General features: G+C 40.0%; 1 protein-coding gene across 1 annotated transcript in view; it reads left to right on the forward strand.

Moving 5' to 3' along the window:
* The first annotated feature begins 1,382 nt into the window (after positions 1-1,382).
* Positions 1,383-26,106, forward strand: part of si:ch211-180a12.2 — a 31,474-nt gene continuing 6,750 nt past the window's right edge. Inside the window, exons 1-9 of the mRNA XM_017695026.2 lie at positions 1,383-1,533; positions 12,733-13,029; positions 14,522-14,821; positions 15,496-15,801; positions 16,990-17,100; positions 18,006-18,167; positions 21,814-22,104; positions 23,864-23,914; positions 24,803-25,060. Coding sequence (XP_017550515.1) covers positions 1,482-1,533; positions 12,733-13,029; positions 14,522-14,821; positions 15,496-15,801; positions 16,990-17,100; positions 18,006-18,167; positions 21,814-22,104; positions 23,864-23,914; positions 24,803-25,060 — 1,828 coding nt within the window. The 5' untranslated portion in view covers positions 1,383-1,481. The remainder of the gene's footprint in view (positions 1,534-12,732; positions 13,030-14,521; positions 14,822-15,495; positions 15,802-16,989; positions 17,101-18,005; positions 18,168-21,813; positions 22,105-23,863; positions 23,915-24,802; positions 25,061-26,106) is intronic.

The raw sequence follows: 26,106 nt of genomic DNA on the forward strand, positions 1-26,106 counted from the left end.
CTCTCTCTTTCTCACTGTTTCTCTTTCTCTCTCTCTCTTTCTCAGTTTCTCTCCCTATCTCTCGCTCTCTCTTTCTCACTTTTTCTCTTTCTTTCTCACTGTTTCTCTCTTTCTCTCTTTCTTTCTCACTGTTTCTCTCTTTCTCTCTTTCTTTCTCACTGTTTCTCTCTTTCTCTTTCTCTCTTTCACTCTCTCTCTCTCTTTGTCACTGTTTCTATTACTGATATTCTCTGTCTTTCTATCAATCGATCTCTGTCTCTTTATCATTCTGTCTCATTCTCGGCCCCTCTTTCTTTGTCCTCTCTTCCTCTCCACTCCTCTTTTCTTTCTCTTTTTCTATCTCTCTTTTTCTATTTCTCTTCTCTTTCTTTTTCTTCTTCTTCTATATTTTCTCTTTGACTTTCTTCTATCTGTCTTTCTCACTTTCTTTAGTTCTTTCTCTTGTCTCTTCTCTCCCTTCTTCCATCTCCTTTTCTTTGTATATATATTTCTCCTGCTCTGTTGTTTCCTTCTATTTTTCTCTTTTCTTGCATTCCTTCTCTCTATCTCTCTCTCTTTCTGTCTCTCTCCTCCTCTATTTTCTCTCTTCTTTCTCTCTATCCTTCTCTCTCCCTGTTTACCCCCTCTTTCTTTCCTCCCTTATCTCTCTTTACCCTTCACTCTCCCTTTTTCTCTTCTATCTCGATTTTTCTCTCTTGATTCACTCTCTTTCTTCCTTCTTGCATTCCTTCCCTTTCTCTTTCCATCTGTATCTTTTTCTTTGTATCTGTATCTCCTTGTCCTTTCTCTTTCTCTCTCTCCATCTTTCTCTTTCTCTCTCCATCTTTCTCTTTCTCTCTCTCTCTATCTTTCTCTTCGTATTTCTGTCTCTCTCTCTCACTCTCTCTCTCTGTCTTTCTCTCTCTCTCTCTCTGTCTTTGTCTCTCTGTCTTTCTCTCTCTCTGTCTCTCTGTTTTTCTCTTTCTCTCTCTCTTCATTTTTCTCTTTTATTTCAATCTCTCCTTCTTCTCACTTCTTGCATTCCTTTTCTCTCTATTTTCTCTCTCCTTCATTTTCTCTCCCTGTTTATCCTTCACTCTCTCTTCTCTCTCCCCACTTATCTCTATTTAGCCTTCACTCTCCTTTATTCTCTTCTCTCTCTCCATTTCTCTTTTTGTCTTTTTTCTCTGTTCTTGCATTCCTTTTCTTGTTCTGTCTCTTTCCCTCTTCTTCTTTCTCTCTCTCCTTCTCTCTTCCCCCTCTGTTTGTGCTTCACTCTCCCTTTTTCTCTCCCCTCTCTCTCTCTCTCTGGTTAAGTGACCATTATGTGTGCAGCTCACTCGTCCCTCTTGTTGGCCTGTTGGGCCGTGTTTCTGATCGCCTGCCTGTTTCGAACCCGCCCACCATGCACTCTGTATATAAGAGTGTGTGCCACTATCTAAGAGTGTGAGAGAAAACAAAAGGGCTTGATAAGGCCTGCCTGCTGAGATCAGTTAAAGACCATGAGGTTTAAAGTCCTGCTCTGTTTGTGTCTCCTGAGCCCAATAAAGCTGGGTGAGTATCGGAATTAAATGCTTTTTTTTTTGTGGTTAAGTGGAAAAGGTGAGACGCTGGTGTGATTATCGGCCTCATCCTCATGCAAGCGCGTCAATAAACCTGTATCTTTATCCTTATTTGAGAGCCAGATTGCATCAGGGTGACGATTGAACGCTAATTCAATCGTCAATAAGGTCAATTGCTGTCAGTGCAGCTGCATTTCAGCACAGATTTCAGCTGTATAATCAGCCATTCTGAGCAGCAGAACCTGCAGAACTGTCAGACGTTTTACTGGCTGTATTTATACTATAGACTGTAGATGTGAGAGAGATACAGCTTTAACTTTACCACTTTCTGTGAGAGCTCGCATTTTGCTGCTGTCAGAACAAAACCTTGTGTCTCTAAAATGACAACTTTACAGGAGAAGGAAAAAAACCTACTCTACTTTTAATGGAAGTCAATGGAACCAGAATTTTTTCCAAGTTATTCTGGGTCATTTCTCTTGATCCGTTCATCATGATATTTACACATTATGTGAAACGAAACACGCATTTTCATCAAATTACATCAAAAAGTGAAAAACAACAGAAATGGAGGTATAAGGTTTTGTTCTGACAGAAGCGATATGTTTGTTTGTTTGTTTGTTTATAACGTTTATGTGGTGTATGAGAGCAGAGATTGTAATCTACTGTGTCTTTCCCTCAGCTGTGCTTACTCTGCATAATCTGAAACCACAACTGAAGAGAAAAACACTGTTCATGCGGAAAGTTCGGACGTCCAGCTCAGTTTACCCTCTGTGAGATGAGAGGGTGCCAACACTTTTGTTCGGGCTAATGTCACTGATTTCTCATGATTTCTGCAAAATTCAGTGTTAAGCTGGGATCTTGTCAAGTGAAATGATCTGAAATCTAGTCGATGATTCTCATATTTGCCATTTTTGAGATGCTTGCTCACTTATAATAAGATTATCTATTTTATTTTTAGATATTTTTCACTTGTTTTCAGTAATTTTATTAAGTAAAATTATCTCAAAATAGTGGCATATAGTTTTGCTGGTTTCAAGCACATTTCTTAAAACAAGCGAAATTATTTGCCAGCATAGTTTGATGATTTAATTAGAAAAAAATGACTTAAAACTAGTAAAAAATGTCTATAAGGTAAATCATTTTAAATTAAGCTTACAATAGTCTCAACAGGAGAAGCATTAGATTTATTGACTGTTTTTAAGATGATTTTGCTTAACAAGATGCCATTTTTTGGTAAACGGAGTGATTCAAAGTGGTTTGGTATGTAATGGTTCAAATTTCTTTACAGTGGTGGTGATGGGAACCAGGGGTCGCCATGACTGCAGCACAAACATAGACATTTTATTTACCATCCAGAACCACCAGTGAACCTACACGAGTCTTCTGAGTTCATATGTTGATGTTGATGATGGAAAATATTGAAAAATAAATCTGAAATAATATGTTTTCTTTGAGGACGACCCCTCCACCACAACTGTACGTTAAAAATACATTTAAGGACCAAAACCTTCTCAAAATTACACAACCATTTCATGTAGGAACTTTCTGTGAGGGAGCTTTTAGAGGTGGACATCTGGTTCCTATCACCACCACTGTGAACAGTTCTGACTGTAAGTTTCTCTAGAACAGAGCATTTCACACCAAACCATTCTGACTCTGTTCACATCTAAACCTCTTAATTAAGCTTAAATTTTGGAAATGAGTGGAATTTCCCTTTGATAAAATAAAGGTAAGATAGGATAAAACTAAGATAATGTTCAACCCCAAACATACATATTAAATATGATCGTGCAGACAGCATATCATAGGAAAACGCTGTATCTCAGAAATCATCAACAGTCTTAACTGCACTTTAATATAAGAAGATTTGTTTTAGATCTGATGTGTCAAACGCAAGGCCTGTGCGCCACGTCAGGCCCGTGGGCCACCTCAGGCCCATGGCTCAGTCCCATTTGGCCCATGAAATTATTTAAATGTTCTATTCTTATTAGCTGCATTACAGTCCCCAGCATGCACTGCAACAGTGTGCATTCTAACCCACTTCCCTCAACAACAACCTAAGGGCCAGCTGAAAAAAGATGGGGTCCAGTTCAAACAAACAGGCAGTTTTAAAAAAACTAAAGCAATTTATTTTTATTTAGATTTATTTTTTAATATGTATTTAGTGCCTAGATTGCTGTCATAGTTTTGCCATATTTTGAATAAACAATGGCCAGTTTGGGTTATGGCAAAAATTTTAAATAAGATAAAAACACATCTGGTCCACAGATCTGCTGAGATTTTTTAATACGGCCCTTTTAGTGGATGATCTGACGCCCCTGTTTCTGCTAGAAGTGTTGATATGACATAAAGGGCAGCTGGAGGTTTTGAATGGACACTGCTCACAAGAGTTGAATCACTTTTGAATCACTTTACTAGGAGCAGTCATGGGCTGGAGGTTAGGGAACCGGCTTTGTGACCGGAAGGTCGCCAGTTTGATCCCCAGAGCTGATGGTACATGACTGAAGTGCCCTTGAGCAAGACACCAAACCCCCAATTGCTCCCTGGGTGTTGTGGATAGGGCTGCCCACTGCTCTGGGAAAGTGTGCCCACTGCCCCTTAGTGTGTTTATTGTTGTGTATGTGGTGTTTCACTGCACGGATGGGTTAAATGTGGACGTGAGATTTTCCTGCTGTGGTACTATAAGGGTCAGTCTTTATACACAGTGGGGTCCAAAAGTCTAAGACTGGACCAAAAATCTGGGATTTTTGCTGAATCCTGGAACTAAAAAACAGAAAGTTTTACATTTTTGACAAATTTTAAAACAAAGAAAAGTTGCAACACCGAAAATGAAGAAATATTTAATATTCTGCACTGTGTAAGCAAATGTGTGAATGTTTAAATGTTATTATTTATGGTAGTACAGCTGTGTGCAAAAGTTTGGGTGCGCAGTTAGATTCCTTGTGCTGTTGATTTTGTGTAAACTGGTGAAAACATCCTCTACAGAGGCACATGCTGCACATTTTAATTACTGTTTATTTGCTGAATTATTACATTTTTTTTATTTGCTGGCCTGTGCAAAAGTTTTGGCACATTTTATATTTCTTGCTTATTTCAGTTTCAGTTTAATTTTTACACTCTAGAATTACACTAGAATTTGTGGGAAAGTGTCACATTTAAGCTTGTTCCCTGTAGAGGACGTTAAATTATTTTCAGTTCCCTGTTGAAAAGGACCATTAGAAACCATGTAAAACCTAGTAGTTTTTCTGTCTAATAGAAACCGGCTCAATAGTTTCCAATAAAGACCAACAGTTTTCTGTGGAAAACTGGGTAAACGGTCAAGCGCACTCTTTAAATAGAGGATTCTTTAAGGGTTCTTTAGTAAAGACAGTAGCTCTATATGTGAAAACAAATAGTGAAATAGTTCTTCGGATTGGTGGAGAATGTGCTCTATGTGCTTCTACATTGAAGCTGTTTGAAAAGGGTCAGTTACTAATTGCCGTAAATTTACAGTACTTTACCAGCAACTCTGCTGCAAAACAGTAAATTACTGTAAATTACATTGTCTGGTATGTTACTATAAACCAGTGCACTACTCTAAATACCCAATATTTTACAGTATCATCCTGTAAAAAAAAAAAAAAACTAATATTTTATTATAAAATAAAAACTGTAAATTTAGATCTCATTAGCCGTTGGTCATCTGTTAAACCATTAGGATCCTTTACATTGTGCTATAAACCCATTAAAAAGCCAAAACACATTACAAAACCTTCAGGAACCAACAGAAAATGGTTTCTATGGTTTCTTTCAGAAGGGTTAGAAAATTGATAACATGTCTAGAACTATTTTTCATGTTAGCCTCCCTGAAAAATAAGGCATTATGGATGTTTTATTAACTTCAAGCAGTCGTTTTAGAACCTTCTGCAGCTCCTTTCATCGTTCTGGACACAGCCAATATTTCTGCATTTGATTTATTTAATTTTACAGCTTCAGGACTTTCATACTAGAATCTTATACATTTATAGCCACCACAGCTGCTTTTATATTACTGAAAACATTGGTTCAAAACTTTTGAACAGTTGGTTCTTCATAGGTTCTTTAGTAAAGGTAACAAAGAACCATGACAACTCAAGTGTTTTTTTAAGATGGAGAAACCATTATAGAGGCTTTCTTTAGAGAACCTTTTAAAACTGGTGCACTCTTAAAATACATGATTCTTCAAGGGTTCTTTAGTAAAGACAATGGTTCTATATAGAATCATGAGCACTCAAAGAACCATTTGCAATAGGGAAATGGTTCTTCAGATTGATGAAGATCTAGATGGTTCTATGTAGCTCCAAAAAGGGTCCTTTTATTGTAACAAGATGAATATTGTAACAATAGCAGAACCTTTCTTTGGTATGATATAGAACCCTTTTCAAAAAGGTTCTTTATAGAACCATCTTTATAGAACCAGCACATTCTTCATCAATCTGAAGAACTACTTCATGATGCAAAGAATCCTTTAATCATGCAATCATGCAAAGTTTTAAAACTGGTGCACTCTTAAAAAAGATGGTTCTTCAATGGTTCTTTAGCAAAGGCAATGGTTCCATATAGAATCATGAGCACTCAAAGAACCATTTGCAGGTTTAAAGTGTTCTTTCCACAGTAAAACGGTTCTTCAGATTGATGGAGCATGTGTATTATGTGATTCTACATAGCATCAAAAGGGTTCTCCAGCAATCTGAAGAACCGTCATGCAAAGAATCTTTAAGCATGCAAATGGTTCTTTGAGTGTTGATGGTTCAATATAGAACCTTGGCCTTTACTAAAGAACCCTTGAAGAACCATCTTTTTAAAAGTGTTTAATACCAAAAAAGGTTTGACTATTGCTACAATTACACAAACCCTTTTTTGATACTGTGTGGAACCCTTTTCTGCTAAGAAAGTGATGTCTAGAACCACATTCTGAACAAAAGCACCTCATTCATAGCAACTTCTGACCATTTATTGTAAGAATTGAAATAATATTAGTGTTTTTGTTACTGTAGTTTCAGTAAACATTGAATACAAAACAACATTCCGGTGCAGAAGAGCCGTAACGTTTGTCTGAGGATTGTTCCACTGGGATCAAATCTCTGCTCGACTGTATGTTGACCTCCTGGATTGGTTAATAAGTCTGCGAATGATCAATTGGCTCTCAGCATTCAACGATACGGTTATCAGGAATTATGTATTAGATAACTGAGTCTTTGGATGTCGCAAATCCAGCCAATCAAGCCACAGCTGAACTGTAAACCTCTCCAAAGGTCTAAGTGTCGACTAGAGCAGCTTTCGGTAGTTGGCAAACAGCCCTGTGTCAAGGAAAACCAGCACAATTTGCTGTATATACTCTGTATAGTGAAGAAATGTGAAAGAATCTATATTTCAACTGATTATCTGAGGTTTCATTCACAATAATGATTAAACATTAGTAATCAAACAGTAGGCCTAGCTGTAGGTCTAACGCCGGACTGGAGGAGCTCCTCCATTAGCTTAATCAATAACCAGGACAATAAATATCTGACGGTCAGATAAAAGAAGACACTGGAACACTTTACACTTGGCCCTATGTGTGAAGCGGTTGTAACCGAGCGCTTCATTATCACAGCAGATGGACAGATAAGAGTAACAGAGGATGGAGAGAGAGATAAAGTGCTTTTAATTCCTATTTTACCGTATGTTGTCTAAACAGCCAGTTTAACTGTCGTAGTACAACAAATAGAATGTTTACTATTTACTACTTTCCATTAAAAAATGTACAGTAACTCAAAACCATCCAGATATAACAATCTTGTTACTTCGGTGCCATTAAAAAGCAGCAAGAACGCTTTAAAAAGCAGTAAAAAAACCCAGGTCCAATAACAACCTGGGAATTCCTGTGTTGTATCAGCGTCAATCAGCAGAAGAACTGATTGTACTGCTCTGTTCCTCTCTTTATTGGCTCTTTTGATCCATAAACAGTAAAGCAGAACTGGAGCTGAACCAAAACAACAGAATGAAATTAAACCCTAAAAAAGAGAATCAGGAACTAAATGCGAACAACTCAAAATTTAAAGTGCACTCTTTAAAAAGATGGTTCTTTAAGGATTCTTTAGTAAACACTATGAACACTCAAAGAACCACTTGCATGCTTAAATGGTTCTCGGTATGGTGAAATGGTTCTTCAGACTGATGGGGAATGTGCTCCATGTGGTTCTACATCTTTTTGCTTTTTGTAAAAAGTCAATTACATTAAATGCTGTAAATTTACAGTACTGTACCAGCAAGTTGTAAATTGCAAGTAAATTACTTTACATTACATTATCTGTTAGGTTACTGTAAACCTGTGCACCACTCTAAATACCCAAATTTTGACAGTATGATCCTGTAAAATAACAAAATAGTGCTTCACTGTAAAATAAATTCTGTACATTTACAGCATTTAGTGATTGCTTGTTGGAGTTTATGTAAAGTAAGTTTATATTTCTACACAGAGAGCTGATATATTATGGAATGCAGGTCATAATGAGTCAAGAATCATTTGCATATACATTTAATGGACAAAAGTATTGGGACACAGCTCTTAATCAATGAATTCAAGTGTTTTATTCAGTCTCATTGCCACAGGTGTATAAAATAAGCACCTAGCCATGCAGCCTGACTTTACACACATTAGTGAAAGAACTGGTCATTCTAAAGAGCTCACTGAATTCGACTGTGGTGCTATAACAGGATGTCACCTTTGCAAAAAGTCAGTTTGTGAAATTTATTCCCTCCCAGATAGTCTGACCTGCTTGACTGCACTGTGGCAGCTATAAAGTTTGGTGGAGGAGGGAAGATGATACGGGGTTGTTTTTCTGGAGTTGGTCTAGAACCCTTGGTTCCAGTGAAGGGAATCTTAATGCTTCAGCACCAAGACATTTTGGACAATTGTACACTTCCAACTTTGTGGGAACAGTTTGGGGAAGAACCTTTCCTGTTCCAGCATGACTGAGCCCCAGAGCACAAAACAAGGTTCATAAAGACCTGACTGGCTGCTATACAGAATCATTTTTAAAAGGGTTCTATATACAATCATCTACAGCACATTCTCCATCAGCCTGAAGAACCATTTCACCATGCAAAGAACTGTTTAATCAATTCTTTGAACATTGATGATTCTATATGGAGCCATTTACTGTACTATAGAACCCTTGAACAAAAAACATCTTCTTAAGAGTGTAGAAATAGTGCAGAATCTTTCTTTGTTTCTTTTTCATTTAACTTAAAAGCACAGTTGCATTTAGTTGTGTAGTGCACATTTCTGCTCTTAGAGCAGAACTGGAAAAAAAAAAGTTTTCTTACCCCTGGAATCCATTCATGGGCTGGAGGTTAGAGAACCAGCCCTGTGACTGGAAGGTTGCCTGTTCGATCCCTTTAGCTGACAGTATGTGACTGAGGTGTCTTTGAACAAGACACCTAACCCCCAACTGCTCCCCGGACATCATGGATAGGGCTGCCCACTGCTCCGGGCAGGTGTGCTCACTGCCCCCTACTGTGTGTGTCTTCTGATGGGTTAAATGAGGAGGTGAAATTTCCCCGTTGTGGGACTAATAAAGGTCACTTAATCTAAAAGTGTGAGAATCATTATAAATATAAATCACTGTACAGTTTTTAATCTTTTTTTTTAACTCACAATTTTCTCTCTCTTCAAACTTATGAAACTTTTGACTATCACTAAAATGTCTTACAGCATTGCTATCTTTTGGCATATTATCCACCAAAATGCTAAACACATACAAATACATTTGCATCCATTTTTTGCTTTATACTTTCCATTACATCCCCCATCCATTTCCATCAGGCACCACTTGGCATGATGAATGGCATCCACTTGTAGTAGAGCAGAGCAATGCAAATGCAGCGTTAGGGTGTAGGGTCCAATACAGTTTTGACTTTATTCCATTTTTAAATGTGATCAGCTAATTATTAGGCCCTTAGTGTGGGCAGATACATTATATTGCCAAAGGTATTCAGTCACCCATCCAAATAACTGAATTCAGGTGTTCCAATCACTTCCATGGCCACAGGTGTATAAAACCAAGCCCCTAGGCCTGCAGACTGCTTCTACAAACATTAGTGAAAGAATGTCCAGTCCAGTTGTGAAATTTCCTCACTACCAAATATTCCACAGTCAACTGTCAGTTGGATTATAACAAAGTGGAAGTGATTGGGAATGACATCAACTAAGCCACGAAGTGGTTGGCCACGTAAAATGACAGAGCATGATCAGCAGATGCTGAGGCACATAGCGCGCAGAGGTCACCAACTTTCTGCAGAGTCAATCGCTACAGACCTCCAAACTTCATGTGGCCTTCAGATCAGCTCAAGAATAACATAGAGAGCTTCATGGAATGGGTTTCCATGGCCGAGCAGCTACATCCAAGCCTTACATCACCAAGCACAATGCAAAGCGTGGAATGCAGTGGTGTAAAGTGCCACTACTGGACTCCAGAGCAGTGGAGACAATTTCTCTGGCGTGACCAATCACGATTGACCGTCTGGCAATCCGATGGACAAGTCTGGGTTTGGCGGGAGAATGGCACTTTTCTGACTGCATTGTGCCCAGTGTAAAGTTTGGTGGAGGGGGGATTATGGTGTGGGGTTGTTTTTCCTGAGTTGGGCTCGGCCCTTAGTTCCAGTGAAAGGAACTCTTAATCCTTCAGCACCAAGAGATTTTGGACAATTTCATGCTCCCAACTTTGTGGGGACAGTTTGGGGATGGCCCCTTCCTGTTCCAACATGACTGCACACCAGTGCACAAAGTAAGGTCCATAAAGACATGGATGAGCCAGTTTGGTGTGGAAGAACTTGACTGGCCTGACCTCAGCCCGATAGAACACCTCTGGGATGAAGACTGCGAGCCAGGCCTTCTCGTCCAACATCAGTGTCTGGCCTCACAAATATGTCAAAAATTCCCATAAACATACTCCTAACCCTTGTGGAAAGCCTTCCCAGAAGAGCTGAAGCTGTTTTAGCTGCAAAGGGTGAGCCGACATCATATTAAATCCTATGGATAAAGAATGGGATGTCACTCAAGTTCATATGCGTGTGAAGCCTGACGAGTGAGTGCTTTTGGGAATATAGTGTACATTAACCATGTTGCACAGATCTACGGTCCGTATATCAGTTGATGTCTAGATGGCCTTTAGCACTTACAGAACATTAGCAATATATTAAATTTGCATTATTTCAGCACAGTTTAATTACATAACCAATTATATTTACATTGGATTTACATTCTGTGAGTCTGCACTTCTGATTTTTGTCTCTTTATTTCAATGTCAGTGACTAATACATAAATGTAAATGGTGTTTTTTCTCCCTGCACATACAACAATAAACTCAAATCATATTCAAATATCTCTACTTCAACTTACAAACACAAGTGTGACTTAGAACCTGCACATTTTACACGATTTCTCTGCTCATTTCATTGAGCTACAAATCAGAAATGATTAATCAACGCATAATAAGTTGTTTCAAGGCGTATACAGGTCCTGTGTTATTATACACTTGATATTAATGTGGCGCCTGTGGCGATTTGCTTGCGTCACCTGCGGCAATCTCAGCTCAGTCAGACGTCAGATAGATAACAAGAGCTCAGGTGGTGTAATGTGGGTGATGGTCATGCAATGAAATGTTATCGTTATGGTCATAAATTATGACACAATACACATTTTTGTGATTATATGACGTTTACGGTCAGTCCTTTTAGACTGAACAGTGGAGTGGGTTATAAAAAGATGTGCAAGGATAAATTAGTGTTACGTCACAACAGCAAAGAATGCACTTGCGGGTGTGCAATGCAGGTGGCGCTGCACTGATACAACAAGGTCTTTCTTAAGATTGGCATAAAGAAATAAAGCAGGTTTTACTGTTGTATTACTAAAGAATGCCTGAATTCTTTCTCCTAAAAGAAGAGGTTAACAGCAGCGTTTCTCTGCGAGAGGTTCTGGTGATGAATGAGACAAGTGTGAGTTCTGCTTCTGAACTGACAGACTGCTGAGAAAGTTCTGTGATCTAGAACATAGAATATTCAGCTCAGACTGGGCTGAAATGAGTCGGACACTAAGGAGTTAATCTATGGGTGATAACATGTTGATCAAAGTGAGGGTTCTTAGTTCTCAGCAGCCGAATTTCAGAAACAGAAGAAAATGGCCCTGCACACGTTTGAAAAGACAGTTCGTCAAGGGTTCTTTAGTAAAGAAAATGGTTCTGTATAGAACCATGAACACTCAAAGAACCCTTTGTATGATTAGAGTCCTTTGTATTGAGAAATATTTGTCAGATTGATGGAGAATGTGCTGTACATGGTTCTATATAGAACCTTTTTTAAAAAGGGTACCAAAAAGGGTTCTTCTTTTCCATCAAACTTGACATCATAACAATAGATTTAGCATTTTTGGTGCTATATACACACTTAGAAATGATGGCTCCTCAGGGGTTGCATAGCAAAGAAAATGGTTCTATAAAGAACCCGTTGCATAATTAAGAGGTTCTTTGCATCAGGAAAGGGTTCATCAGAATGTGCTGTAGATGGTTCTGTGTAGAACCTATTTGAAAAAGTTCTATATAGCACCAAAAAGGTTCTATTCAGGCTTGTTACAATAGAAGAACCCATTTTGGTGCTGTAAAGAACCATTTACAAATAGGTTCTATATAGAAGAATCTACAGCACATTCTCCATCAATTCGAAGAATGCTTTCATGATGCAAAGGGTTCTTAGGGTTGAATCATGCAAAGGGTTCTTTGAGTATATATGGTTCTATATTGGATTTTTTGACTAAAGAACCCTAGAAGAACCATCATTTCTAGGTGTGTAGAACCCTTTTCAAAAAGGTTCTATGTAGAACCATCAATCTGAAGAATACTTTCATGGTACAAAGAAACCTTTAAACATGCAAAGGGCTTTTTGAAAGTTTGTGGTTCTGTGTAGAACCTTTTTCTTTACTAAAGAACCCTTGAAGAACCATTTTTGAAGAGTGTAGCTCTGAAGTATGTGCGATTAAGAGATTTTGTACTAATCCTGAGAGTTGATTATCTGAGTTACTGAAAAAACAGAATTTTATTTCTTTTATTTTATTTGTATTTTTTATTCTAGTTTGCAACTTACAACTAATAATAATCTGATGACCTATGCTAATTTCCCATCCTGCACCTCACAGTCTTTCCAGCAGACATCGTTGTTCCTCTGAGCTCGCCTGCTGTCCTGCCGTGCTCCTTCCATCTTCTCAACACAGTGAACACCACACTCCTCGATGTCACTTGGTCCTTCAAAGGTTCGGTCATTGCATCCAGTAACCACACAGAACGGGGCTTCTACTTAAACACCTCCAGCTTCCACAATGGCTCTTTCCCATTGACCGTGTTAAACGCCACTCCGCACCAGCAGGGGTTGTATGAGTGCAACGTGAGCAGCTCTGGGACTGACTACTCTAGCAGCATTACACTTACTATACTGGGTGAGTTACATTAGTGGTATTCCTGCATGCCAGAGCAAAAGCTGGTTCAGAGTCAGTTTATGACAAGCCTGGCCACTTCTTATTTCCCCTGTTATATAAAAAACACTACTAAACAGCAGAGGGCGCCTGGGAGAGAGTCCTTAATGAATGACAGTAAATGGCTCAATGGCTAAAAACGAAAAGTTAAAATAGGTTCTACTCGCCCAGAACTTTCCTTTAATTTTAGACAGTAGAAGAATGTTTTTCACTAAAAAAGCTAAGAAATCTCACCCGTATATTCACTTTTTTCTACTGCAAATAGGTTTTGGGCAGCAGGACGCTAACATTACTGCTCCTGAGTGCTGATTGGTTGGCGAGCGGAGCAGCTCATTGGATGTTCATGCTCACTAACATAATGAATGTACATGAGGCACCATTTTAAACTCCTGTAACTCGAGTTTAAAATATAACAGCGGTGTTAAAATGTTTTATGCTGTTCGGGAACTGAATGTATTCTTTTACATTAAAAATGTTTCAGCGTTTATAAACTACAATTCTGCTTAAATGCTCCTTATCAACCCATCCATTTTGGACTTGCTCAGGAGCGCCCTCTAGTGTTTGAGAAATCCCGAAGACATTTCAGAGTGGGAATTCTCCTCTCTACATGCTCTCTGGCCAGACGTCCGGTAGTCAAACAGTCTGGTACGTTTCATAGCTCAACGTGCCAGAAAACCACCTGCTTTAACAGGAAAGGGTCGAGGGATGGACATAACCAGTCATCATGGCTTTCATGGTCCGATCACAGCTTTTGTGATGCATGTAGGGGCAGGAAACAAAGTGGTGTGTGCCAGAAAATGTGAGGGTCTCATTTACTGGCTTCTAAAATGAAAACTGATCTTTAAACCATTTTAAAGTGATGTTGTGATCTTTACACAGTGGTTTTTAATTGAAAGACTACATTTTTGCAATTAAACAGGGGGATTATATCAATTTTTAAATAGTTGCATAACTCAGTGTGTGAGATGTAAAAAGAGAGATTCAGAGCGGTTTGGTGTGAAATGGTTCAGACGTCTTTACAGGGGTGGTGATAGGAACCATGACTACAACACAGATATAGACATTTTATTTCCCATCCAGAACCACCAGAGAACCTACACAGTCTTCGGGTAAAATGGTGGTAAATCTGAAAACAATGAGTTTTCTTTGGAGAATATTTTGTCTCACAACAGCCTACAAGTGTTAAAAATTTATTTTAGGCTAAAACTTTCATAAAACCATCATAAAACAATGTTTTTCAGTTTTTGAAATGCCTGTTTCCCTTTACATTGTTTGTAAATTCCATGACGAATGGACTAAAAGACCCAAAATAACTTGGAAAGACGTCTGGTTCCATTGACACGTTAAAAGTAGCGTAGGTTTTTTCGTCTCCTGTAAAGTTACCATTTTGGAGATTTGGAGATTTTCTTCTGAAAACAGCGATATGTATATTCACCCCATCACTCTTCTTTCTCAGCTTCCCCCACCATGTCCATCCCATCTCCAGAGGTGGTGCTGGGTCAGGAGAGTGCAGTAGAGTGCTGGGCAAAAGGCTTTAGCCCTCCCCAAATCATCTTCACCTGGACACGAGAGGGGAAAAAGTTCAGAAACCCTGGAAGGTCTGAAGGGAACCTCACAGAGGATGGACTTTATGAGGCAGTCAGCCGGCTGGTGTTCTTTCCTAAGCTCACAGATCGGAATATTACCTACAGTTGTGTGGTGGAGCATGAAGCTCTGGAGCAACCTCTCGTGAAGGAGTTCAGCATAGGTCTCATCAGTGAGTGTTACTGCTGACTTATTTCACATTCAGGACTGTTTTAAAATGTTTCTCAGGCCATATTGAAACCTATACTACTGTTCAGAAGTTAGGAATCACCATATCTTTGGTTAATAAAAGATTTTTGAGATCTTTGACAGCAACAATTTGTAAAATCCTGTGGTGTGGGCTCACATGTCAGTTTCATCTCTTTTAATGATGCACGAAAACATTACTTGAGCGTAAACAGTATTATTGTGGAGGAAAACCACAGTTAAATTAACAAATTCATTCAATTAATACTTCTTAGTACAATTATTCAGGTGATACAATATTTTAATTTGACAGTACAAGGGCTCCCTGCTCAAAAAGTTTATGTACAGCCCTATTAGGGTGAAAAACTAAATTATAATTAGGTAATGAATAATAATAAGGTCATTTCAGTTGGTGTTTAGCTCTTGAAGCCAAAAATATGGCAAAAAACAATAAAATGGAAAATAAAAAACAATAAATAAAAATTAACAGGATATTATTTACCGTTTAATAACTTTAAAAAAAAAGATTATTCATATGAAAAGTAATTCCAAACTTTAACTGAAATTAAACAGAAACTTCAGCAAAAAAAGTTCTCAGTGCACGAAGTATGAAAAGTTTAGCATTTGTTTTTTTTTTCCATTTTCTCTCTTTTCCTCCAGTCGTCCCTGAGGTCACTCTCTCCATCTTGCCCCCCTCCTCTCGCTCCTCGCCCCTCACCCTCGCCTGTGAACTCAGCGGCTTTTATCCAGAGAATGTGTCTGTGGTTTGGGTCCAGAATGGCACCGTCCTGTCCAAACCTCCTCAGAGCCTTCTGAACAACGACGGAACGTACAGAAGCCGCTGGTTCCACACACTCAGTGCAGAGGAGAGGGAACGTGGCGGAGCCGTGCAGTGTGTGGCTCAGCAGCCTCACGTCTCACGACCGGCGTCCAGCTCTATTGACCTTTCAGCTACTGACCCCCTGGGTACTCTCAGAAATACAGTACACACTGTATATTCACCAAAATATAATTCAGAAAATTATAATCACCTGCCATTTTTTCAGGTTTTGGATGTTTTATTTAATATTTAAATTATTTTTTTTTTAAATCTAATGATGAATAATATAGGTTACTGTAATTGTCTATTTACAGTCATTTTTGGTCAATTTATCTGCCTGAATACTCACCACTGTTTAAGTTAAGATATTTTGGATATTAAATATATTAGAACTTCATTATTGACATTAATAGTTAAGACATTCATGCTAGATTTGAATTTTGTTCAAACTTGATTCTAGATATGAATGTGATTATATATTAATTTAATATATTATATATATATATATATATATATATATATATATATATATATATATATATATATATATCGCTGTTGCCAGAACAAAACCTTATATCTGTCGATTTTCAGTTTTTGAAAATACATGTTGGCCTTTATATTGTGTGTAAATTTCATGAAGGATGGACCAAATTAAATGGGCAAAAATGACTTGGAAAATGTCTGGTTCCATTGACTTACATTGAAATTAATGTAAGTTTATTCCTTCTCCTGTAAAGTTACCGTTTTGGAGATACAAGTTTTTCTTCTGACAGCAGCAATATATAAATTATCATTGTTCTGGATATTCATTTTATTAGAGCTTTATAATTGACATTCTGCAGCTTTTTAAAGTCATTTTAATATCATTTACAGTGCTGTCCATCATTCTGGACACATCTAACATTTAAACTTGTTTAAAAATGTCAAAATAAAAACGATTGTCTCCTTTAACTCTTAATTACACTTATATTAGCTTTAATTATGTATTATTTTGAATCGCTTCCATCCCTCCTGCACCAGTTATTTGAAACATGTGAAGCTGAATCGGACTGGCATATTTGTACAAACCAAATTGGTAATATGTTATTATAAAATCCTGATTCTTTCAAATGGTACAATATATATTACTCATTCTCCTTCTGTCCTTCTTTAAAGAACAATGAGACGACGTGATCCCTCTAAAATGTTTACTGCTTTACTTTTATGATGCAGATCAGCTCTGAATGAGTTCGCGGAAGAGTTTTACGTGAATGTTTCCAGGTCAAATTGTCTCGTAATATTTAATAAGAGATGTTGAAAGAGCTAAGCACGTCTGTATTTGTCACCTCTCTCAGCGCAGGAGCTGGTTCTGAGTAAATCAGCGAAAGCCTCGGTGGCCATGATGATCATCTCGCTGATCCTCGTGCTGCTGCTGTGCTTCGGCTTCTCCTGGAAGAGAAGAGACGGTGAGACACCACTTAAAACACCTGCAGACAAACACTGGTCTTTATATGAGCCATCATATAGATTAAAAGGGTCAAAAGGTCAAAAAAGGCCTGATTGTTCTGAACATTTTGATATAACATGTCGGCATCTTATCATATACAAGTGCCTTTAAAGGCAAGAAAATGCCCTCAGACCCTGGAGGGATAATTGTGTTTGCTCCTTCGTCCACTCTGCTTTTATTAGTAGTAGCATCCCTATAGGCACGTCTGCTATGCAAATAAATTGCCTTGACAGACAGACAGACAGATAGACAGATAGATAGACAGACAGACAGATAGACAGACAGATAGATAGACAGACAGACAGACAGACAGACAGACAGACAGATAGATGGATAGGCGAACAGCATCTATCTGGTTAGCATCTACCAGAAGTGCAAATAGTAGCAAGAGTGCAAGATGGACAGTGCAAATGAGCAATAACAGGCAAAAATATGACACATCTATGTAATATATAACTATAACAGTAACTATAACAGTATATACACAATTACTAATATATCTATGAATGATACAGGGAGATTCACTCAAAAGAGGCCTTGAATATTCTGCTATAGCTCCCGTTAGGACGAAGGGGTTAGGGGGGTGTTGGTCTGCACCCAGAAATTGCAAATGGAGGTTAAACATTGCGATGGTTGTCCAGCGTGTATCTCAACGCTCCGATACAGGGGCATCCCGGCTTGTTTGAAGCTCCATATACTGAGGAGCTCATTGCACATAGTTTGGTTCAGATTGATTTGTCCTAGAGAGAGTTATTACAGAATATTTGGGGCCTCTTTCGAGTGAATCTCCAGCTAATCTCCACTGGTTGTCTCATATCATATCTTCTACTGTATCAAATATTACCTCTCTACCTCTCGCTGCAGAGAAGCAGAAATGCCTGAATGTTTCAGCGATCATCCTGCCCCCACGCTTGGTGGTGGGGCGGAAAGGCCGGGTCTCCATCAGCATCGAGGGCAGAAGAGCAGACCGTGTCCAAACCACCTGGTTCCTCAACGACATCCCTATAGTGGACACTTCTTATACGGGTAATGATCCTCTCCAAGAGACACTATTAATAGTCTGAGCAGTCTGTGCCTGTTTCTGTGATCTGGACAGAACTCAAATTCACCACAGCAAACAAACCACCATCTATTATCAGTTAAAGCTGATACAAACGATCAGACATCCTACACATTTAAAGGGAAATTTGACCATTTCTGCATAATTCAAGCGTTGAGATGTAAACAGAGCGATTCAGAGCGGTTTGGTGTGAAATGGTTCAGATGTCTTTACAGTGGTGGTGATGGGAACCAGGGGTCGCCATGACTACAACACAGATATAGACATTTTATTTACCATCCAGAACCACCAGAGAACCTACATGAGAAAGTTGATGATGGTAAAATATTAATAACTTTGAAAAATTTGCATATTTTGGGTCTATTTTGCAATTGCATGTACCCCTCCACCATGTATGCATGGAAAAAATATATATATTTTAGGCTAAAACTTTCTCAAAATTCTTATAAAACAATCAGACATCAAGCAGTGAATTCATAACCATTTCATGTAGGAACTTTCTGTGAGGGAGCTTTTAGAGGGGGATGTCTGGTTCCTATCACCACCACTGTGAACAACTCAGTTTATGTCTTAACCTCTTAAAACAACCAAGACATGTCCAATAAGCATGGTGCTAACTGCATGCTTAAATCATCACTGCCCTCAAACTGTGTGGAGTTGGATATTATCTCCAATAGATAAGATAAGATGCGTTTATTGTCATTGCAGTTTACAACGAAATTGAGCAGCAATCCAACGGCACTTCCTACATACAAAACAATTTAAACATAAGGCTAAAATAAATAAACATAAGGCTAAAATATATAAAGTGCAGATTTAAGGGAAAAAGAAAAATTTAATTTTAAATATAATTTTTTTTATTTTAAAAAGGACTATAAAACTATATGTTCTAAAACAGTCAATAGACAATAGACAGGTGAGGTAGCAGTTGTAGTTGCACATTCCTTGGACAGCTTATAGCATTACATAATATTGCACATCTAAGACTTATTGCACAGAAAATAATACAGATTGCACTTTCAAGAACAAATGAATAATAAATAGAACAGAGGTGGAGTGGAACTCTGGAACACTGGAACAGTGTAAAGTGTCCTATGAATCAGTGCCTGTAAAGAGCAGTAGTGGAGCACTGGAACAGTGTAAAGTGTCAATAAAATCAGTGCCAGTAAAGAGCAGTAGTGGAGCACTTGAACAGTGTAAAGTGTCAATAAAATCAGTGCCAGTAAAGAGCAGTAGTGGAGCACTGGAACAGTGTAAAGGGTCCTATGAAATTAGTGTCAATAAAGAGCAGTAGTGGTGTTCAGTTGGTTCTACTGAGCACAGTGTTCTATAGAAAGTCTTTGTCAGTGTGTGTGTTTGGAAGTGTTCAGTTCCCGTACGGCTCTGGGGTAAAAGCTGTTTTTGAGTCTGTTTGTCTGGGATGGGATGGACTTAAAGCGTTTACCAGAGGGCAGCAGGTCGAACAGATGATTTCCCGGGTGAAATGTGTCCTTCAGGATGTTGTAGTAATGATCTTCTGGGCCGTGTTTATGACCCCCTGCAGCGCTCCCCTCTCTGCCACTGAGCAGCTGCTGTACCTGCTTGTTGAGATGCAGTATGTCAGCACGCTCTCAATGGTGGAGCGGTAGTAGGACACCAGCAGCTCCTCCTGAAGGTTGTTTTTCCTGAGGATTCTCAGGAAGTAGAGCCTCTGTTGCGCCTTCTTGACCACTGCCATGGTGTTGGTGGTCCAGGAAAGATCCTCAGAAATGTGTGTGCCCAGGAATCTGAAGGAATGGACTCTTTCAACACAGTCCCCATTGATGTACAGTGGTGTGGGGACTGCTCCTTTCTGCCGGAAGTCTATAATGAGTTCTTTTGTTTTTGAGGAGTTTAGGGTGAGGTTATTCCCTGAACACCACTCAGCCAGTCCCTGGACTTCATCCCTGTAGGCGGTCTCCAGAGATGAGTCCAACCACTGTCGTGTCATCCGCAAACCTTACTATGGTGTTGGAGGAGTAGGTGGGAACACAGTCATAGGTGTAAAGAGCATAGAGAAGTGGGCTAAGCACGCACCCCTGTGGTGCTCCGGTGCTGAGTTTGAGGGTGAAGGAATGATGAAAACCCAATCTTACAGACTGGGTGCGGTCGGTCAGAAAGTCTCTGATCCAGAGGTAGGTGGGTTGTGAAAGTCCCAATTCTGTGACTTTGGTCACCAGTCTGTGGGGGATGACTGTGTTAAAAGCCGAGCTGAAGTCTACGAAGAGCATCCTCACATAGCTCCCCTGGTGCTCCAGGTGTGTGAGTGCTGTGTTGAGAGCAGTGGTGGTAGCGTCTCTTGTGTATCTGTTTGCTTTGTAGGCAAACTGGTGTGGATCAAAGGTGGGTGGGAGGATGGCTCTGATGTGATGCAGAACCAGTCTCTCAAAACACTTCATTATGACCGGCGTGAGTGCGACCGGACGATAGTCATTGAGGTTGCTGATGGTAGTCTTTTTTGGTAGTGGGATGATGGTGGCAGACTTCAGACAGGGTGGGATGATGGATTTGGACAGGGACAGATTGAAGATTTTTGTGAAGACACCAGAGAGCTGGTCTGCACATACCTTCAGCACCTTCGTCAGGACCAGCAGCTTTTCTGGGGTTCACTGACCTGAGCACACGTCTCACCTCATGTTCCTGCACAGTGAGGATGTGGTTGTGGGAGAGTGGTGGAGGTCTTGTGTGTGTCTCCGCTGCTTTGGCCTCATAGTGAGCAAAGAAACAGTTAAGTTCCTCTGCCAGTGAGGCGTCGCCTTTAACTGTTGTGCAGCTTCTGGTCTTGTGACTGGTGAGGTGCTGGATGCCCTTCCACACCTGCCGTGGGTCGTTGTTGTTGTAGTGATCCTCAATTTTCCTCTTGTAGGTGGTCTTAGCCTCCTTGATGCCTCTCTTTAGGTTGGTTCTAGCCGTACTGTAGAGGGCTCTGTCACCAGACCTAAAGGCGGCATTCTGCTCATTGAGGAGAATTTGGATCTCCTTTGTCATCCAGGGCTTTTGGTTTGGGTATATTCTGATGTTTTTCTCCACTGTGACATTATCCATGCAGTTTTTGATGTAGCCGAGCACAGCTGATGTGTACTCCTCCAGGTCCTGATCCTCAAAGACCTCCCAGTTGGTCCTTTTGAAGCAGTCCTGCAGCTGTGAGGAAGCTTCTTCAGGCCATGTCTTGATGGTCTTTGTGATGGATTGAAATTTTCTTTTGAGGGGGGTGTATGCAGGAGTTAAAAATATGGAGCAGTGATCTGATTGGCCCAGATGTGGTAATAATGTTGGTTTAAAACTGTTCTTGATGTTTGTGTAGACCTTGTCTAATGTATTTCTCCCTCCTGGTAGCACATTTTATGTGTTGTTGGAATTTGGGAGAACTGATTTGATTAGACTTGATTATGTGGTTTCTGACACTGAATGACTCACTGTTATCCATAAAAAAGTACAGCACCAGTGTCTCACACTGTCTCAGAAGGCTATAAGAGATTACTGACTTTAATAGACTCCACATAGTTTGGGGAAGTGGTGGATGTGCAGTTCCATTGTAACTGGTACTATTGTCGCTTTAATCACAGATAATGAGCGACTCTTTTTCTTCCTTAGGAGAGAAAAGCTCGAGCCCTGTTTACTCGACAGGTCACACTCCCAGGATCTCCCGTGTGTCTCTGTTGTCTGAAAAAGGCCCTCTGCTGTCGGCCACTGCTCCAGGGTATTACAAACTGCACACCCGGCAGCCTCTGCACTCTACGGGACCCATCAAGCAGCTTCTCGCCTCCTTCACCTTCATTCCAAACCTGTCCATCCACAAGGGGGCAGTCTTCAAATGCCAGATATCCTACAAAGGCAAAGACAAGATAGTGATGGAGAAAGTGTCCGATAGGTTTACACTTCTGGGTAAGCCTGTTAAAATTAGAGTGACCCCTGTCTGCCTCCAGCCATTTCAGTATGTCACTGAATATACAGTTCCAGTCAAATGCTCAGTCACATCTGTGTGAAAGAATGAAGAGTCTATGAAAATCTACATACGTGTGTGTGTGTGTGTGTATATATATATATATATATATATATATATATATATATATATAATATGTGTGTGTGTGTGTGTGTGTGTGTGTGTGTGTGTGTGTGTGTGTGTGTGTGTGTGTGTGTGTGTGTCGGAAGAAAACCTTACATAAATGGCAACTTTACAAGAGAAGCAAAAAACATGCTTTACTTTTAATGTAAGTCAATGGAACCAGACATTTTTCCAAGTTGTTTTGGGTCAGTTTCTTTAGTCCATTCATCACAAAATTTACAGACAATATAAAGGCCAACTAGTATTTCCAAATTATTCCAAATATATACACACACACACACACACACACACACATATATATATCACTGCTGTCAGAAGAAAACCTCGTATCTCCACTTTTGACATGTTTAAATCTTTGGAATAATTTCCAAATCTCTCTATGGCGTCTCCAGACTTTGTCACGTCTGTCAAATGTGCCCAGTGTGAACCTGCTTTCATCTGTGAAGAACACAGGGCGCCAGTGGTGAATTTGCCAGTCCTGGTGTTCTCTGGCAAATGCCAAGCATCCTGCACAGTGTTGGGCTGTCAGCACAACCCCCATCTGTGGACGTCAGGCCCTCATACCATCCTCATGGAGTCAGTTTCTAACTGTTTGTGCAGACACATGCACATTTGTGGCCTGCTGGAGGTCATTTTGCAGGGCTCTGGCAGTGCTCCTCCTGTTCCTCCTTGCACAAAGGTGGAGGTAGCGGTCCTGCTGCTGGGTTGTTGCCCTCCTACGGCCTTCTCCACGTCTCCTGGTAGCACCTCCAGCCTCTGGACACTACGCTGACAGACACAGCAAACCTTCTTGCCACAGCTTGCACTGATGTGCCATCCTGGATGAGCTGCACTACCTGAGCCACTTGTGTGGGTTGTAGAGACCGTCTCATGCTACCACGAGTGTGAAAGCACCACCAACATTCAAAAGTGACCAAAACATAGGTTTTGTTAAACAACATAGGTTGTTTGTGTACCTACATAGATAGGTAGGTAGATAGATAGATATAGATATATAAGATTCATTTAATACTGTTTTCTCGGTTATTCATGATTCTTCTAGTGAAAGTAAATAAAAGTCCTGTCTCAGTATTTACATCCTCTCTTTATACATTAAAATTAATCAGGCTTTTTTTGTCACTGTGCCTTTAAAACTGATATATGTAAATGAGCTCCGCTCTGTTCCAGTATCCTGCGTTTTGCCTCATTCACAAAGCAGTCCAGATCCTGACGTCTGTAGGTGGAATATGCTGATATAATAAAATAAATGGGTTTTACACACAGATTAGCTTCTGTATTTGGACTGTATAGATTGGAAATGACACTTTGAAACTTCAGCGATGTTCATATATACATCAAATCCTTTTAATTGAAAAGAAAATTCAGTTTTCCATGATATGGGTTCTTTAAACAAGGTGTCTTGTACTCTGCATACACATGTGGTTGATGCCACCTAAGTATGGACTTTGAGGAGGACAGCAGGGCCTAGGAAGATATTTGGCTTATGAGTAGGTGTCAGACTTCTGACTGGTACTGTATATTCAATGTTTTTCTTTAAATGTGCTGTTATTTATAAGTGTATTTGTTTTGCTTGTTTAGCACCACCTGATGTCTCAGAGATCCAGCTCTCAGAACCCAATGAGGAGACAGGTATCAATCCTACATACCTGTGTGCATACAACACACATGCATACACCAGTCAGGCATAACATTCTGACCACCTCCTTGTTTCTACTCTCATTGTCCCTTTTGTCAGCTCCACTTACTGTATAGGTGCACTTTGTAGTTCTACAGTTACAGACTGTAGTCCAGTCCATCTGTTTCTCTGATACTTTGTTACCCTATTCTTCAGTGGTCAGGACCCCCATGGACTCCCACAGAGCAGGTACTATCTGGGTGGTGGATCATTCTCAGCACTACAGTAACACTGATGTGGTGGTAGTGTGTAGGTGTGTGTTGCACTTTAAACACCTCACTGTCGCTGCTGGACTCGTCCAGGAACCAAAAATTTTCAGCCAACAGTTTCCTGTGGGCAGCATCCAGTGGGCAGCGTCCTGTAGGCAGCATCCTGTGACCACTGATGAAGGACTAGAGGATGACCAACACAAACTGTGCAGCAGCAGATGAGCTGTCATCTCTGACTTTACATCTACAAGGTGGACAAGTGTCTAATAGAGTGGACAGTGAATGGACACAGTGTTTAAAAACTCCAGCAGCACAGCTGTGTCTGATCCACTCACACCATCACCACATCAATGTTACTGTAGTGCTGAGAATGACCCACCATCCACATAGTATCTGCTTTGTGAGGGTCCATGGGGGTCATGACCACTGAAGAACAGGGTAACAAAGTATCAGAGAAACAGATGGACTACATTCACAGTAACTGTAGAACTACAAAGTGCACTTATACAGTAAGTGGAGCTGATAAAATGGATAATGAGCGTAGAAACAAGGAGGTGGTCAGAATGATATGATGTGTAAATCAATCTGCCCACCTCTATTTAAAAGTGTCAGTAATAAGCAGTCCTTCTCCAGGTATCGTCACGCTGACCGTGACAGCCTCTCACTTTCACCCGGACATCATCACCTTCCGCTGGTTCTGTGAGGGGAGTGAGCTGTGCCCCGTTGCTGCCCCCCTGTCCGTGGCTGCTCCGCGCCCTGATGCCCAGGGCTTCTTCTCAGCCATGAGCCAGTGCAGACTGCACAAAGCTGAGCTGGAGCGAGGGGAGACCACCGTCTGGGTCACCGTCCACCACATATCGCTCAAACAGCCAATCACACGAAAGACCAGAGGTGAGAGAGGGCAGGGAAGTAAGAGGACCAGGGCTTGGGGAGTAAATACTGCATTTCATATAAACAGGTGGTCACATAACTAATATTTGGGCAGTCGTGGGCTGGAGGTTAAGGAATCGGCCCTGTGACCAGCTGGTTTGATTCCCTGAGCGACAGTATGTGACTGAGGTGTCCTTGAGCAAAACACCTAACCCCCAACTGCTCCCTGCGTGCTGCAGATAGGGCTACCCACCACTATGGGCAAGTGTACTCACTGCCCCCTAATATGTGTGCTCACTAGTGTGTATGTGGTGTTTCACTGCATGGATGGGTTAAATGCAGAGGTGAAATTTCCCGTTGTGGGACTAATAAGGGTCTCTTAATCTTAATATATTTAAATGATATTAAATGTTTGGTGTCTGAAAATCAAATCTGCTTCTGTTTTTAGCTTTGCTAATGTACTTTAGCCCATATTTATAGATTACTGAATCATACCGTGTCAGAAACCATATAAACAAGTCTATTAGAGACACTGAACAACTTAATAAGGGCAAGAGTTTGATGATTTTGGCCTGTAGGTTGCCTAAAATTAAAGAGCCTATATTATGGAAAAATTATTTTTTTATTTTCTCACACTTTTTTTGAAATAAGAGTTTGGTGTAAACTGTAAATGGTTTCAAAGCACACCATTCACTCCCCAGTCTATAAAGCCCATATATGAAAACTAAACTGCAAAAAAACAGCCTGTGTTGAATTTACTCTTCCTGTGATGTCACAAGAACTTATTTACACACAGCCCCCTATTGGGCCTTCAGCAGTTTAGCCCTGCCCAATCAGTAGTAAGAGTTAAGAGGTTTTTTCTTTCTTTCTTCTAATCAGGCACAATACAGCGCAGCCAATCAGAACAGATGTAATTTACATATATACTTCTTAAAGGCACAGTAACAAACAGCCTGTTTCATTCTAAAGGATAAAGAGAGGTTGGAAACTGGGAAAATGGTCATGTAGAAGAGAATTAGGACCATTTGTGGTACATAAAACCACACAAATGCACTAAATTGATCTCT

The sequence above is a fragment of the Pygocentrus nattereri genome, chromosome 13 (genome assembly GCF_015220715.1).
Source record: "Pygocentrus nattereri isolate fPygNat1 chromosome 13, fPygNat1.pri, whole genome shotgun sequence".
In the NCBI taxonomy this organism is placed as follows: domain Eukaryota; kingdom Metazoa; phylum Chordata; class Actinopteri; order Characiformes; family Serrasalmidae; genus Pygocentrus; species Pygocentrus nattereri.